Genomic DNA, 16,670 nt, shown 5'->3' on the forward strand with positions numbered 1-16,670 from the left:
CTCTATATACCGTCCTATCCACAAGACATTTTCTCTGTTAAAGCAGCGACAGCCAACGGAGCATCAGTGAACTTTCGTCAGGGTTGTAACCAGCTGATTCACCAGAGAGGTAAAATATTTGACATCAAGGAATATGATAGACTTTATTTTTTAAACACTGTGGACTGTGAAGCTGAGGACGATGCATGTTATGGATGTTATGACATTCAAACATGGCATGAAATACTTGGTCACTGTAACTATGATGATGTGTCACAACTGGAAAAAGTCACTGAGGGGATGAAAATTAAGGGTGGGATTGATAAATCTAACCTTAACTGTGAAGTGTGTACTCTAGGTAAATTTGCTCAGAGTAGGAACAGACAACCAGATGCAAGAGCTAAAGCAGCGCTCAATCTTGTGCACACTGATTTAGCAGGTCCCATTGAGCCAGAGGCTAAGGAGGGATTCAGATACACATTGGCTTTTACAGATGACTTTCCAGGGGCAGTATTTGTGTATTTCCTAAAAGCTAAAAGTGATACTTTCAAAGCCACAGAAAAATTCATTGCTGATGTCGCACCTTATGGTAAAATCAAATGTATAAGGTCTGATAACGGTACAGAATTCACCGGGACAAACTTTCAATCGCTCCTTAGACAACATGCAATACGACATGAAACTTCAGCACCTTACTCACCCCATCAAAATGGGACAGCTGAGAGAAACTGGAGAACACTTTTTGAAATGGCAAGATGCATGCTTCTTGAGAGCAATTTACCAAAGAAGCTATGGACATATGCCGTCATGACTGCAGCTGTAATACGTAACAGATGTTACAACAGACGTGTAGGACAGACACCTTATTATATGCTGACAGGACGTAAGCCGAACCTCTCGAAAATGAATATATTTGGATCTGTATGCTATGCATACAAGCAGGAAAAGAAAAAGTTAGACTCGAGGTGTGAGAAGGGTATTTTTGTAGGGTATGATAAAAACAGCCCAGCATACCTAGTCTACAACCCAGACACTGGTAGTGTTCGAAAACACAGGCAAGTGAAGTTTGTCACAAAAAGTATAGTCGAGCGACATACACAGACTGATTTTGAGGCAAGTGATGATGATTTTTATGAGAAAAGGTTTGTATCCACCAAGCCAGAAACCCAGGGGACTGACTCGTGTCCAAAAGAGACACAGGAGGCTCGAACTGAGACAGATGACACAAACACTCAGACAGGAAAGGGAGCAGAAGGTCAAAATAGAAGCTATCCCCAAAGAGAAAGGAGGAGACCTCAGTATTTACAGGACTATGAATGTAAAGTACAGTGTGACGACCAGAAGTATGTAAATATTGACTACTGCTACAGAGTAATGTGTAATGTACCAAACACCTTTAAAGAGGCCATGAATTCAGCAGAGTCAAAACTCTGGACTGATGCTATGCAGGAGGAAATGAATTCTCTTAAGGAAAATGACACATTCACATTGACCACACTACCAGAGGGCAAAAATGCAGTGGGGGGTAGATGGGTCTATACAATCAAAGAAAACACAGAAAAGACTGAGATATATAAAGCCAGATATGTTGCCAAGGGATATAGTCAAGTGGCAGGAATAGACTATAAGGAGACATTTTCCCCGACTGCAAACATGACATCAGTACGAAGTTTGATGCAATTGGCAGCTCAACATGACTTACACCTACATCAGATGGATGTTAAAACTGCATATTTACACGCTCCAATTGATTGTGAGCTCTATGTACAGCAACCTGAAGGTTTTGAGGTCAAGTCAGACACAGATGAAAAGCTAGTCTGCAAGCTGAATAAATCACTGTATGGGTTAAAACAATCTGGAAGAAACTGGAATAAAATGTTGCATGATCATCTCTGTGAGAACGGTTTTGCACAAAACCCAGCTGATCACTGTGTCTACAGTAAAGGAATAGAAAATGAGAGGATCATTCTGATTATTTGGGTGGATGACTTAGTTATCGCAGCTAATGATATTCACACAATTAATACTGTGAAAGAAATGTTGAGCACAAAATTCAAAATGAAGGATCTTGGGAATCTTAAACATTTCCTAGGCATTGACTTTACTCAGGAAAAAGGAGAAATAAAGATGGGTCAAAAGAAATTCATTACAAAAATAGTGGAAAAGTTTGGTATGAATGACTGTAAGCCAAGGTCCACCCCATGTGAACAGAAACACAACTTTGATGATGATGGTGAAGCTGTTGATGCAACACAATATCGTGAAGTGGTAGGCAGCTTAATATATTTAATGACATCTACACGGCCTGATCTAAGTTGGATAGTCAGTAAACTGTCACAGTATTTTTCAGAGCCAAAAGAACAACACTGGTTAACTGCTAAACATGTATTGAGGTACTTAAAGGGCACAATTAATCAGGAGCTATGTTTTAAACAACAAGATGAAAAACTGAAACTTGTTGCATACTGTGATGCGGATTGGGCAACAGACCAAAATGACAGACGGAGTATACCAGGGTACTGTTTTAGTCTAACTAGCAATGGGCCTGTTATTTCTTGGAGATCAAAGAAACAGCAAACAGTAGCTTTGTCGACATGTGAGGCAGAGTACATGGCACTGGCTGCCACAGCACAAGAGAGTGTGTATCTTGTGCAGCTAATAGAGAGCATGGATAGTGAGGGTCAATATACTCCTGTAAAAATCTTTGAAGATAACCAGGGTGCAATTGCTCTATCCAAGAACCCAGTATGTCGTCAACGATGTAAACATGTGGATGTCAAGTATCATTTTGTTCGAACTGTACTGAGTGATAACATGATAACCATTGACTATTGCCCTACAGCTGATATGGTTGCTGATATTTTCACTAAGCCTGCAACAAAGGTAAAAAGTGAGACATTTGTAAAGTATTTGTTTGGAATGTAAATAACCCCAGAAGTTTCAAACACTGTGTTATTGTGCAGGTGTATAAGGTGTTTACATTTGAATTCATGTTGAGAAATTGTGCAGTATAAGAGTAAGTGGGGGTGTTGAATTATGAAATGTAATATATGAATTCTGTTTATTTAATACTCTTATACTAATCACTTCCTGTATTCCCGTGATAAAAGGGACATGCGCAATAAAACGTGTCACTTCCGTTTGAAGCACAGCTGATGGTACGGTGGCCCTGAGAGGCCAGGGTGCTGCAAATAAAAGAACGCTGCAAATTAAAAAAACGCTGCAAATAAAAAGAAACAGAAACGCCGCGCAAATAAAAACGCCGCGATGCAAATACAAAAGCCACAACGGAAGTGAATTACCGGGGACTATTATTGCTGATGCACATGCGGTTTGTTTATGTGAGAGAAGAAGAAGTCTGGGGGATCTCCAGGAAACATCTCTTGGGTAAGTTTATAATGTTAAAGTTACACAGGATGTAGATAATATCTGTCGCTGCCGTATTTATAACTTTAAATGACGTTATTGTGTGTGTGGGAGCAGATTATGTGTGTAGTGTATAATGTTAGTAGAACATAGCTACTTTTATCTGCTAACGTTAGCTGTTTTCTAAACAAACGGATCTGAGCCGACCGGGACTTAAAGATGATGCTAAGACACACAAAGTAAGTTGAATATGCCTTTATTCAACAGACGAGCTCGGGTCCTCTCCTCAACATGCTCTGAAGGAACAACTTTTACTGAATTAGGGCTGGGCAAGTTAACGCGTTATTAGCGCGTTAATCGCAGGAAACGCGATTAAAACTTGTAATCGTTGCCCAGCCCTATATTGAATCCTGTAGTCAATCTTGACTCTATCAACATGTTATCTAAATGTGCCTGTCTAGAGATAAATGATGGTCTCTTATCCTGCTTAGAGATAGAGAAGGGTCTCTATCCTGTCCAAGACGTGCTTCCTTTGGGAAGTTTACTGGCTTTAAATCTTTCTTCTTTTTTTTGAATGTATTTTGACATTGTAGATGGATGCATGGTTCAGATATTAAGTGATTGCAGCTGATATCTGCTGTTAAATTAGTGTCAGCTGTTTGCAGGTAACATTACTTGCTGCAATAGCTTACCAAGTAGCTGTTACTTCATTGCAAATGAATAATATTCACATTGCTCCTTTTCCACAGGCAATGTATTGTCCATATTGTGGGACTGGTGGGTGTTTTGGGAGGTGTTGCGGCTCCTGTGGCAGCAACATTGAATGTTTGGCTCCCTTTCTCGAAGATGGTAAGCTCCTCCTTAAAAGTCAAGAATTTCACCAGTACAGTGATAATGTCTTATTTGTATATGATTTGTTGCCATTTTAATATATGCTATACACATATTATTGTCAGTCATGGCAATTTCAACATGATTTAGAACTACTGATAAAAAAAAATGCCAACAAGTAAAAAAATCAGGTGAAATACCAAAGTTGACCAATGATGTGCTCCTTCATGTGAGGGTTGAGCCTTCTGATGCGTTTATGCACAAATACAGGCATTAAAAGGGTACCTTTTTGTTCGCTACCTCTAGATTGATATGTATTTTTTATCCTTACCAATTATGTAAGTATCCCAATATTTTGTCCTTTGCCTGTTTATTTCTCTTATTTTTTGCTCCTCATGTCTGGAATTGTTCACGCATTGAACATACTGAAAACATACACTTATGCATCAAACAGTTCAGGTATTTTCCTCATTACTGATACATTTTCATTTTGTTCTTATTAAGTTTCATTCCTAATGACACTGTTGTCTTTTCCCTTCAGTCACAGAATCGAATGAAGGAATCGAGGCAGGCCTCATCCACAAGTACTTCACAGAGGGACACGCTTATGAAATGATACTTGATTTTCTAGAAGAAAGACACAACATTGTTCTTAGTCTGAGGACCTTAAAGAGGAGGCTGCAGAACGCTGGCTTAACAAGAAGGATAGACTACACTCCCATTGGCACTGTACACCAAACTGTTGCACATGAACTGAGAGGCTCGGGTCGGCTGTTGGGTTACAGAGCTATGTGGCAGACATTGCAACAAAAGTATCACCTGACAGTAAAAAGGGAGGATCTTAGACAGACGATTTCCAGACTGGATCCATCTGGTGTTCAACTTCGTTCCAGGCGAAGGTTTGTCCGAAGGGGATACGTCACAGCAGGACCAAACCAAGTGTGGCACGCTGATGGATATGATAAACTTAAACCCTTTGGTATTGCCATCAGTGGCTGCATCGACGGCTTTTCAAGGAAAGTTATGTGGCTCAGGAGTGGCAGCACTAACAACGATCCGGGCATCATTGCGCAGTATTACTTGCAGTGTGTATCGGAGTTTGGACTACTTCCAGCCCGCCTTCGCACTGACTGTGGAACTGAAAACGGCACTATGGCAGCCATTAACTGCACATTACGATCTCAACACACAGATGATTTTGCAGGAGCCCTCAGTCACATGTATGGTACCTCAACTGCAAACCAGCGCATCGAGAGTTGGTGGTCTTTCTTCAGAAAGCAAAGGTATAGCCTTTTAAGGTCAGGTCCAAGAATGTATGTGTGTGTGTATATAGTACAGAGGTGCCCAAATACTTTAAATCTATCTGGATGAAAACAATTGAAAAAATTGTGAAATTACATTAGAGCTGTACACTAACATTTTCCCAAGGGAGTTTATGTGCTCCCAAATGAAATAATGTAGGAGCGCACCAAGAAATGTACAACATTTCTAGAAATATTGTGACTTTTTAGCAAAATATTGTGACTTTTTACTTGAAGTTGTCTTTTTTTCATGAAATACAAAAGTTTTGAATTCCACCATTAGGACTCAGTTCTGGATCGAGCTCTTCAGTGACCTTAGAGAGAGGCACCTCTTCAATGGGAGCCATGAGCACAAGTGTCTGCTGCGATATGTGTTTTTGGGCATCTTACAAAAAGACCTCGATGAGTACAGACAGCTGTGGAACAACCACACCATCCGACCTGTTCGCCTGTCTCAGTGTCCATCAGGTAAACCTGATGCCATGTACCACCTGCCTCACAGGTTTGTATTGAAATTGTTTGGTAATATTACTTTAAAATATATCTGACTTCATATAATTTGGTGTATCAGCCCAATATGACAAGTTTGTCACTTGATAAATAACGTGATTCATTTAGTCTGAAAACTCATTATTTCAAAATGATTTCAAGTCTTAAACGACTAAAAATGGATTCCAACACAACCTAAATCAGAAAATGTCCAAAGCTATTCTGTCGATTTATCTTACTCAATTCCAAAAAGTACCTTGTGTTAGAAAGTGAGTAGAATGACCATATTTGACTGAAAGAGCTGCTGTCAACCTGAGATTAACTTCTCAAGTCAAAGCTCTTTGTTTAGGATTTCATTAACGAAGAACTGACTCAATGGAGTTTTAGTTATAATGCTTATCTAGCATGTTTGGGGGGGTTAAATGATCCATTTGTAATCACTTGACTCATTATGTTTCAATTTATGACTGGTCTTAGGTTTGGCGGAAGGGAGTGTGGATTTCCAGTGTCCTGGGAAGCCCTACACCACTTTGATGGCATCATGCAAGCATCATCCCAGTACAATTTGTGTGGTGATGAGAATCTGGAGATGCATTTTGTGGACTTGCAAAGACGGAGTGGGTTGGCTCCACCAGTGAACTGGACAGCTGCTGTTCAGAATTACATTTCCATGAAAAACATATCTGGAGTGTAGAATACATTGCCCCACCAGCCCCCCAGAACCTTTTTTGTGTGTACAAGTTTCCAATGTAGGTTGAATATTATTTAGAATGCTGCAATTCTGAGTAGATAAGTCCAGTGAAATATTCAGCTTGTATCTTTGCATAAGTCATTAGACTGAAACCTTTCTTTGTTTAAATAAACATACAGAATATTCATGTATTTTGTAAAACATGTTTAGTGTTACATCCGTGTTATCAGTTGAATGGTCGATTGTCAGAAAATTATACACCTAATATTTTGGTAATTGATTTTAATTTTGTTTTGAATATAAGCAGGTTCCAGCCTCTAAAATGTGAATATTTGCTGGATTAATTTGTTCTCTGTGAGGCTTCACTTTCTGACATTTTAAAGACCAAGGCGTGTCCGAAATCACTCATTCACACTATAGGGAATTCTATATAGTGAGTAGTGAGTGATTTCAGACACAGCCCATAACAAATTGATGAATCAACAATAACATTCATTGCATCAGTCACATATGCTACTGTTATTTCTGTTTTCACAGTGGATCTGAGAATACAATCTTGTGAACCAGCTACAGCCGTGTCATCTTTGTAGCGAGTGTGTAACATATATGCTATACGTAGAAAACAAGTCCTTACGTTAAAATGAAACACTTTTAAACCATTTAATGAAGAGTCATTCAGCTTTACTCTTTCACAAAGTCCATGTAAAAACATGATCAAATGGCCAAAACAAAATTGGCACATTTGCACGATAAGGTGCCTTTTGCAGTCTTTATTTACTGTTTATGTAAATATTTGTAAAACATCTTAACACATGTTCTGAACTCTTGATTTAACCACGGTCTACCTTACCTAACGAGAATACAATAACAATACAATACAAATGTGTGGTGTTGTTCACATGTTAGATATGAAATAGGACAAATCTGCCATGAAAAATACTCATCTCTCTTACGTCACAACATTTTGGTCGGACAGACCGCAACATTAAAACAACGGACTGTGTGTGGCAACATTAACTTTTACCACAAGTTATTTAATTGTTTAAAGGCACCCAAAGCCGGGGGAATTATTAATGCCAAAGTTCATGTTGGCTTTGAAGGCACCATAAGTGTCCAAAAGAGGAAGCTTTAAAATGTTGGCACAGGTATTTGCCATTGGGAATGTTGACGTTGTAGAACATAGGAATTGAAGGCGTGGCAGAGGACTCATACCAGCAGGAGGCACACATGGCACACCTGTAGCGAACATTAACACCTCCTCCAAGGTCACTGAGCTGTCATTTTCTAAAAAGTAGAGAACATTGGAATCAATTGACAGTAAATACTATCTACATCAACACCGGAACTTTTTATAATCTGTGTGTATAAAAATCAGACAAGAGCAAATTGACTAACCTTCACAATCGAGAAGATAGTCTGCCCAGTAACTCATAGCTTTCTCTTCCTGAGCCCTTCTGTTGCTTCCCTGTTGACTAAATTCAGGCTGGAACAGATTTTCCATCTCTGCAGCAGACAGCTTCACATCGGCATGACAGAGAGCAGGGGTCAGAACCGTCGGATGCTGCTGCAGAGCTGTCAGAAACTGCAAACTTTCAAGTCCAGCCTTGAATCTAAAATACAATTAAAAGATGCATGCAAAGATACATGTGCATCATGTAAGCAAGAAAATGGGACAACAGCAACACGTTTTTCATAATTATTTTAGCAATAACAATGAAATACAAAAACCTACCTTTCGATTGCAGTGTTGTTCCTGTGGATTATGTACCACTTCAGGTAATCCTCTACAATCATTTTTTTTTCTTCACATGACCTGACATGTCTGAAGCACCCAGCAGTCTGCAACATGGCACTGTTCCGTATCATCAAGTCCTGAAGGATCTCCACTGAGGGTGAATTCTGAATCTAAAAGAAGAGATAACAGAGTCCCACACATTTCAAATATGACACGTAATTATAAAAAATGGTAATGCCAGAAGTATATCTTGAAAGAATGGTTTAAGTGGACAAAACTCTCTCTTTACCTATTCTAGAATTTCACACCCTTCTCATACCTCTTGTAGGACTTTCCCTATCTCCTCATCTGTAATGTCTCCGACAGATGCCTTGAAACTGCTCTGCCCTGAGATGTAGCTGACCAGATCCTCTGACAGAAAATTAGGACCAGGTCCACCATGCACAATGGACACAGCAATCATCTTCCCTGCTAAATAATACTCATCCTCTCTGATAGCTGTCCAAGATAATGCAGAATAAAGAAATATTAAATCAGTTTCCATATTTGAAAACACTGCAAGATTGAAATATGGGTTCTTTTAAAATATTATACACAAAACAGAACCTGTTGAATTGTAGACCAGGTAGCGGCTCTCCACAGGTCCATCAAATATGGGCCGTTTGTTCAGCTCTTTCATGAGAAGGGAGAGGAATTCTCTCTTGGGGCCACCTGTATCGAGACCTTCCTCAAACCTCCCTTAATCGTCAGAGAATTTCATCAGGATGTCTTTCTTTTCTGAGAATGTTGCCCTTTTGAATCCTCTGACTGCTCCATCCCAGATGTTCGAGCGACAGATGTTAAATCTGCTGACAGCTCGATGGTCAATCTCTAGGGCCAGGTTTGCAGTTATCTCAGAAAGTGATTGCTGGTCCACCCTGTCATCAGATAAATTATGACCATGTTAAATGGTACACCATAGCACACATTTTTGATCAGGAAAAATAACAACCACAGTTGAAGTAAGGGTAACTTTTCTCTTACTTTGTATCCTCTGGAATGTCATGACTGCACTCAACACTGTCTGAGTCATCCTTATCCTCTATTACAATGGGCGCATACAGCTGAGTATATTTGCTGAGAAATTGACATACACAAGTTTACATTGTTGATGTTTTCATATAAAACATACTTGAATTGTAGAAAGGAAAGTATGATACCTATAGCACGCAGTTTCCAGCACACCTCCTGATGTTCCTGGGCCCTCTTGTGAGTCAGAAAATAAGACCTGAATCACAAACCATGGTTTGTGACAGGTAAGTTGAAGTATTTTAAATCATGGCTATCAGAGGGCTGATTTAGAAAGAAAAGACTATTCTAATGTACACAAACGTGGATCTCTGGGTCAGTGTGACACATTATTTCATGTAGTTTAAGACATTAATTGTGTGACAATATTTTCAGACAAGGCTGAATGTGAACAATAGACAATGTTTAGGAGCCACAATTACCGGAGCTGCTGAATCAGTGCCTGACTCTCCATCTGCAAGTTCCCATACCTGGAAGTAAAAAACAATATATCAGTGTGACACTTCAAATTTGACAGAACTTAACACATTTGAACATAAATATTGAATTATATTATTCTGACTGATAGTGTATGTGATTTGCGACAGGGGGAATGATCCTTCTTACATCATCACTTTCAGTGAAAAACATACAAATTATTATGGTGTGATTTTGCAGGGATCTGCACTAAATAAAGTTGTTTTCTTAAGTTTGTAAAATATGTGTAGGCCAGGACGCTGCAACATTTACCGCAATTTAAAATGCTATTTTGGGACATGTTTCATCGTAAAAATATGCCTTCTATGTGAAATCTAGAAACATTTTCACTTCCAGATATAATTTATAATATAAGCGATCTAAGATACAACAAATGTAGTACTCACTAATGTATAATCTGCATTGAATTCTGCAGAAGTTGGACTCATGATGATCACCTCTGAATCCGATGAGTTGGATTCAGAGCTGGTTTCCTGAGCTGTGAAATACAAGAACAGGTATAAGAGGATTTTAGACTACTCAGAACAACAGAGTGCTTTCCTTGACAAACAAATCAATTAAAAAAGCTCTTCTTGGTTGGTAATTCATTTCACAATTACTTACAAGATGTAAAGAAATCTTCAGCTGTACAAATGTACAGTGTGATACGTTGGTAGGCCTTCCCCACTACTTCTTTGTACTCGTTTAGAGTGAAGGGTACTTCTGTTCCTGGTATAGTAGTTATCTTTGTACCGTCAGGGTAGAGCAGTACGTAGGGACCGCCATGTAAATTTCTGTCGAAGGTCTTCATTTTTTGCTCAGCAGCTCTCTGCAATTCGTCCGCATCCGACTCTGGTCGCATCAAAAGGGGAAGTACTGTTCCTCTTACAGTCTTCAGTACACCATCTTTCAGCCTCATAAGGCCTACTGAAATCTACAGAGAAACAATGAAATAGGCGACTGTTAACTAGTTCAGTGACACTATAAATACATGACAGAATGGACTGTCGGCAAATTATTAGTATATCTCAGCAAAAAAATGTACCTTCACAACCTTCAGGTTGTCTTTTGATGGTGTTTTTTTTTTTCTTAAAACCTGCTTGTCTCTCATTCTCTTTTACACTCCGGAAAGTCCGAAATAACTCCAGTGTGCTTTTTCCTGTAGCCTCTGCTTGAAATAAGAGTCCAATCAATCGTCAATGACAAAGAACAGAGAGACATACAGTGTTCTCACCCATACTCATAAGATATAGAGTGTACATTGCCTAAGCCTAATAAAAAAAATTTTTTTTTTTAAAATGACCTCCACTTGTGCCTGTTTTATCAACATCACACAGGAATTTGATGTCCTTGCCACATGAACAGCAAAGGCTGATTTAGAAGCCTGCTGCTGTCCACAAAAAGGACAATACATTATGACCTGCAACAAAACAAATAAAGTATCATTAGGTTGCTTTGCGCTTCAATTGCATGAACATCTATCTATCTATCTATAAAGCAAGAAATGTCTGTGTGTGTGTCTCTCATATCTCTCTGACTGTTTGTCAGATCGATCTAAACTTTCGTATATGGCTTGCGGATTGCACGATGATGTGCATCCTTCATTTAGAATTTTTTGGGATTAATTTTTCTAAACCTTTATTTTTGACGAATCTACGCGCTCCGATCGGGTACGCCCCCCGGACAACATTGCAAGCAGCAATTATGGGAGCCAAACAATCGGTCCGCTTAGTACGGGCACAAGCTCTGAACGGCCATGCCCCGAACGGGCACTGCACTAGTTTGTAAATAACACGAACACATTTGGAAAGACTAATCAGTACTACTTTCAACGCTGGCTTAATACAAGGAATATCCCAACATGGATTGCAAGTGTGTCTTAATCACGACATTCCCCACTGACAAGGGCAAGACAAGCCTCAGGCAGTTAAACATGCAATAATACTGTGTGTGTGTGTGTGTGTGTGTGTGTGTGTGTGTGTGTGTGTGTGTGTGTGTGTGTGTGTGTGTGTGTGTGTGTGTGTGTGTGTGTGTGTGTGTGTGTGTGTGTGTGTGTGTGTGTGTGTGTGTGTGGGGTAGTCTAGATTTAAAACGGTTCAAGCTGCACGGATAAATCGAGCAGAATCAGAATCAGTTTTCACAGACAAGTAAACAACTTCAAAATAGCTTTCTGCAGTTTTGATCAAAGCTATGTTCTACTAACATTATACACTACACACATAATCTGCTCCCACACACAAAATAACGTCATTTAAAGTTATAAATACGGCAGCGACAGATATTATCTACATCCTGTGTAACTTTAACATTATAAACTTACCCAAGAGATGTTTCCTGGAGATCCCCCAGACTTCTTCTTCTCTCGCATAAAAAACCGCATGTGCATCAGCAATAATAGTCCCCGGTAATTCACTTCCGTTGTGGCTTTTTTATTTGCATCGCGGCGTTTTTATTTGCACGGCGTTTCTGTTTCTTTTTATTTGCAGCGTTTTTTTAATTTGCAGCGTTCTTTTATTTGCAGCACCCTGGCCTCTCAGGCAGTGGCGGCGCCAGAGATTTTCTCTAGGGGGTGCTGTGGGGTAGCTTGACGTTTCATAGAGGGTGCTTAAACATTTAGGGTTTCCCATTAATGCACCAGCGCTACAGTTGAATTATCTACTGCAACACTCCCCACGCACACACACACAGTGCACCCGCGACTGTTACAATGAAGGCTCGATAATCAGCTCACGGCATATAGGCAGGGGTAAAGTGCTATTTTTACAAGTGGGGAGCGGACCTCACCTCCTCTAGGAGGGTCCTCACCTCCTCTAGGGGGGTCCGGGGCTAGCTCCCCCGGGAAGATTTTTTGTTAAATATTGAAGTTAAAAGCATCAATCTGGTGCACTTTGAGAGCAACATTAAGAGATCTATGGATACATCTCTCATCACCCATATGAAACAGAACTGTAAACAGATTTTCTATTTCTTTATAGACATTTTACAAATCACTCTCCTTTTAAATCAAACCGTTTGAGACCCACTGAGATAACTAGACTAAAGTTAACTATCTAAACACTGAGAGAGTCCTTTACTTCACCTGAGTTGAGGTTACCTGAGACTCTCCGTCTGACAGGAGAGAGTTCTCTCTCCACCTTGTTGTTGAAAAAGCTCCTTATATCCATTAGCTTGGCTAGCTAGCACCAGATGCTAACCACAACGATCTCCGGTAGATACCCACTGGTGCGCGAGGCGAGCTCTCTCGCGCACGCACGCACACAAAATGGCTCGTGCCACACACACACACACACACACACAGAGCAGGGCTTGAATGAAACACAGAGACCCAGAAGTAAGCTACTTGTACTCACGAAACCTATTATGTGCAGAATCCCTCTCGCTTTCAGTTGGTTTTGATTGAGTGTCCACACGTGGACGTTTAAGGACTAACAAACGATCAATCAATTTTTCACTTTGCTGTTAGCAAATCATTTGGCGCTCTAGCTAACAGGAAGTCACTCAAGTGTCACAAAGTAATTTAGCCTATGGGTAGGTCAAAAATCGAATGGGTGCTGGCCATTGGCCTAATCATATCACCTGTGTTGGCTTTATGTTTTTGGTCAAAAATGTGTTTGTTTCACATATGCATTGATGTAATCAATAATATTTCTAATTTAATTTAATGAAAATAATAATAATTTTTTTTTTTTAAAAACACATATTTCTTGGGGGTGCTTAGGGGGTGCTTTGGCAATCCTGGGGGGTGCTTCAGCACCCCCTAGCTCCCCCCTGGCGCCGCCCCTGCTCTCAGGGCCACCGTATAATGGTGTATGTGTGTATTTATTCCTCTGTCACGTTAACTATGTTCACGGTATTCCTGCCCTAAGATCATGGCATCGCTAACAGAGGCTAACCAATGAGCTAACCGAGGCTAACCAATGAGCTAACTGAGGCTAACCAATGAGCTAACCGAGGCTATCCATTAGCTAACCGAGGCTATCCATTAGCTAACCGAGGCTAACCAATGAGCTAACCGAGGCTAACCAATGAGCTAACCGAGGCTAACCAATGAGCTAACCGAGGCTAACCAATGAGCTAACCGAGGCTAACCAATGAGCTAACCGAGGCTAACCAATGAGCACCTGCATGTGTATGAGAATGGCCCTGACACCATTTCAGCCCAGATCTAAACTCCTGGCAGGACAACAAGCTCCAGCTCAATTATTGCACTGAACAAAACAAAGTGAGAGAGGGACTTATGGGCATAGATATGTCTCATAATTATTTGTGTGAACATAAAAATAATTTGTGTGTAAATATGTGATTTGTAAAACACCACAAATGCATTTAAAAGATTTGCAAACTCACAAATAAATGTGCAAGTGTAAAACGGATCTGCAAATACGCTAAATATTTTTCACAAATAAAAAAAAGATCTGAATATCTCTTTAACATTTACAACTTTCGATCAGGCATTTGTGAATCCATTTTGTATTTGTTGACCAAAAATGCGCTTGCAGATCTCAAATCTCTGCTCGCGAATCTCACATTTCTGCTTGTGGATCGTCTTTTTACACACACAGAATTTTGAGACATACTTTCCGCCGGTCTCGCTAAAATCTACTCGTGTCACTCGGTTATTTTCGGAAACCACGTGATGGCCGCTGATGAGGACATTTCCGCATGATTTCAAAGTAAGAGCATGATGGTTGTTTAATGTGCTGTTTTTTTATTATAATGAACAGCGGAACGTTAGATGCATTCTTACTTCACCATCATCATCATCATCATCATCATCATGTTATAGTGATACAGTTAGTTTGTGTTAGTTTATTGGTTCAATATACCATATATCGAGCACTTTCGTTGATGTTGAAGTACAGGCTATATATAGCCTACGCCACTTTCGGGTCCCGGGGGAGCAGCTGGCAGCGAAACAGCCCAGATAAAACTCTTTCTTCATTGTGTGTTGTGTATTCAGTCAAGCGGGTCAAAGTTACAAAGCACTTCACATCTTATTAATCGGCCTAATTTTACCTTACCAGTGCAGTAATAAAGTAATCTGTAGAAAAGCACCGTATTTAGGTTAGCCTTCAGAGTAAGGCTACATTAAATGTTATAATATTCATTGTGTCCTTTCCAGTGGCGACTGGTCATTAGGGGCAGGTGGGGCACAGCCCCACCTAGTGTCAGCATATAGTATTAAAATAATGATTACAACAAAATGCAAAAAATAAATTAAAATATATATCAAATATATTTTAAGATCATGTTTAATCATCTGATTCGTCTCATTGCTGTTTTAGTCTGTGTTCTTCTAATTAGTGTCTACAGTGTGTGCCTATTGAGCTGTTTAGAGCCATGTGGGACAAAACCCGATCCTGCCCCTCCCTCTCCCTGTTTAAGTCAATGGTGACTGTAAAAACTACACTGCGCATGCTCAGAGTATTTTCCTATTTAATGTGTGTGGCAAAAAATAATGACCATAGGGGCATAGAGCTGCCATCCCCACCATACGTCATCTCACATCATTCAGAGCTGATTGGCTGTAAGTACGTGTGCCGCGAAAAGTGTGGTGTGTGAAGAGGAGGAGAGAGACGCGTCCTAAAACCAGGAAGTAAGCTGCGCATGGCTTCCCTCCACAAAAAAGCAATGATATTTCTCCATAGGATTTTAGAAAATAGCTCAAAATAAGATCTGTGGGAAACGTAGCTGTTAGATAAATGCACGTTTTGTTCAGCCGGATAATATCCACATGTCTACCCTACTTTTATAATTTTCGAATCATAAATCTATTGATTAGATTAGATTTATGATAGACTTTTGAAACTACAAGAACATAAGGAGGACTTTTACAAAAAAGTAATAGATATTTTTGTCCAGAAGGATAGGCAAATGGACTTCATCTTCAAGTCAAGGTAAGACTGCAATTTTATTGAAAATGGGATCTTACTAAGAGAGAACAATTCAATATTTAAATGATACAATTACATTTTTTGGGTATCCTTCTGTTGAACTGTCTGTTTAAAATTAATTGAAGCATCAGAAAAAAAAAGCTTTTGAAAATAATATTATATTTTGATTTAGGTCAAAATATAATATTTGTAAACCTGAAGAGTCAGAGCCTCACCAGCCATGAACCTCACTGCAGAAGCTTAGACATCTACATTTTGTGTGCCCCACCACTTGTGTACATATAGAAACGCCACTGGTCCTTTCTACTGTATATGCAGGGGTGCACATAACTGGTACGCAGGTACGAATGCCAGGCAACAATCTGAAATGCGTACCGTCACTTGTGTCACACATGGCCGTATCCACCATTGAGGTCACCGAGGTCCGGACCTCGGTAATATTTTCCGAGCTGTGTATAACAAAACTTGTGAAATAACTGCACTAAAAGGGGTTCTTTGTAGTACTTCCATTTACTGACGATGGGGGCGCTGCATAACTACGCAGCCTCGATTAAAGCAAACAGAAGAAGACGACATATATCAACAAACCACCGCATCCCGGTGTCAGTACCAGATATGTTCGGCCTACCAAATATGTTCGGGTGTATTTCCGTCGCATCCGTCATCCGTCATATCCGTCATATACTCACCTCCCTCTGCTCCCAGCGCTATGCTGCCACACACCGGCCGTCTGCGGAACTGCAGCCGGAGGAACTCGGTACAGCTTGTTATGTGTGTGTACTTAATTATTTACAATTAAAAAATATATATATTCTGCGTTACTTTAGCCAACACTTTTATAATATATAAGCCTGATCATG

General features: G+C 39.9%; 2 protein-coding genes across 11 annotated transcripts; one reads left to right on the plus strand and one right to left on the minus strand.

Moving 5' to 3' along the window:
• Positions 1 to 3,143: 3,143 nt before the first annotated feature.
• Positions 3,144 to 7,225, plus strand: LOC117548988. Of its 4 annotated transcripts, none has more exons than XM_034220518.1 (5): positions 3,144 to 3,366; positions 4,095 to 4,194; positions 4,718 to 5,459; positions 5,761 to 5,979; positions 6,444 to 7,225. In XM_034220518.1, the coding sequence occupies exons 2-5, from the start codon at positions 4,098 to 4,100 to the stop codon at positions 6,658 to 6,660; spliced, it is 1,275 nt and encodes a 424-aa protein (XP_034076409.1). In that variant the 5' UTR covers positions 3,144 to 3,366; positions 4,095 to 4,097; the 3' UTR covers positions 6,661 to 7,225. The 4 variants fall into 4 exon arrangements, with proteins under 4 accessions (XP_034076409.1, XP_034076412.1, XP_034076410.1 ...); XM_034220521.1 differs by having other exon boundaries at positions 5,761 to 5,945; XM_034220519.1 differs by lacking the exon at positions 3,144 to 3,366 and adding an exon at positions 3,392 to 3,584.
• A 290-nt stretch (positions 7,226 to 7,515) lies between these two features.
• Positions 7,516 to 12,447, minus strand: LOC117548989 (G2/M phase-specific E3 ubiquitin-protein ligase-like). Of its 7 annotated transcripts, XR_004569402.1 has the most exons (9): positions 12,237 to 12,447; positions 10,962 to 11,084; positions 10,541 to 10,850; positions 10,324 to 10,415; positions 9,883 to 9,930; positions 9,592 to 9,659; positions 9,416 to 9,508; positions 8,999 to 9,309; positions 8,443 to 8,562 (listed from the first exon to the last, which is right to left on the minus strand). XR_004569402.1 is itself a non-coding variant. In XM_034220522.1 (8 exons), exons 2-8 carry the CDS (start codon positions 11,025 to 11,027, stop codon positions 7,700 to 7,702), a joined length of 1,146 nt encoding a protein of 381 aa, XP_034076413.1. In that variant the 5' UTR covers positions 11,028 to 11,084; positions 12,237 to 12,428; the 3' UTR covers positions 7,516 to 7,699. The 7 variants fall into 7 exon arrangements, 5 of the variants coding, with proteins under 5 accessions (XP_034076413.1, XP_034076414.1, XP_034076415.1 ...); XM_034220522.1 differs by lacking the exons at positions 8,999 to 9,309; positions 9,416 to 9,508; positions 9,592 to 9,659 and adding exons at positions 7,516 to 7,941; positions 8,053 to 8,267 and having other exon boundaries at positions 8,390 to 8,562; positions 12,237 to 12,428; XM_034220523.1 differs by lacking the exons at positions 8,999 to 9,309; positions 9,416 to 9,508; positions 9,592 to 9,659 and adding exons at positions 7,516 to 7,941; positions 8,053 to 8,267 and having other exon boundaries at positions 8,390 to 8,562; positions 10,962 to 11,087; positions 12,237 to 12,428.
• Between the last annotated feature and the right edge of the window lie 4,223 nt (positions 12,448 to 16,670).

This window comes from Gymnodraco acuticeps, unplaced genomic scaffold (genome assembly GCF_902827175.1).
Source record: "Gymnodraco acuticeps unplaced genomic scaffold, fGymAcu1.1, whole genome shotgun sequence".
NCBI lineage: Eukaryota > Metazoa > Chordata > Actinopteri > Perciformes > Bathydraconidae > Gymnodraco > Gymnodraco acuticeps.

Excerpts from the sequence above, each read along its gene's own strand:
- LOC117548988 (XM_034220518.1), top strand. The coding sequence starts at position 4,098 with ATGTATTGTCCATATTGTGGGACTGGTGGGTGTTTTGGGAGGTGTTGC. Across the intron at positions 4,195-4,717 it reads GGCTCCCTTTCTCGAAGATG|TCACAGAATCGAATGAAGGA; the intron begins GTAAGCTCCTCC and ends TTTTCCCTTCAG. Across the intron at positions 5,980-6,443 it reads ATGTACCACCTGCCTCACAG|GTTTGGCGGAAGGGAGTGTG; the intron begins GTTTGTATTGAA and ends GACTGGTCTTAG.
- LOC117548989 (XM_034220525.1), bottom strand. The coding sequence starts at position 12,302 with ATGCACATGCGGTTTTTTATGCGAGAGAAGAAGAAGTCTGGGGGATCT. Across the intron at positions 10,851-12,236 it reads CTCCAGGAAACATCTCTTGG|ATTTCAGTAGGCCTTATGAG; the intron begins GTAAGTTTATAA and ends GTTTCTCTGTAG. Across the intron at positions 10,416-10,540 it reads TGAAGATTTCTTTACATCTT|CTCAGGAAACCAGCTCTGAA; the intron begins GTAAGTAATTGT and ends TGTATTTCACAG.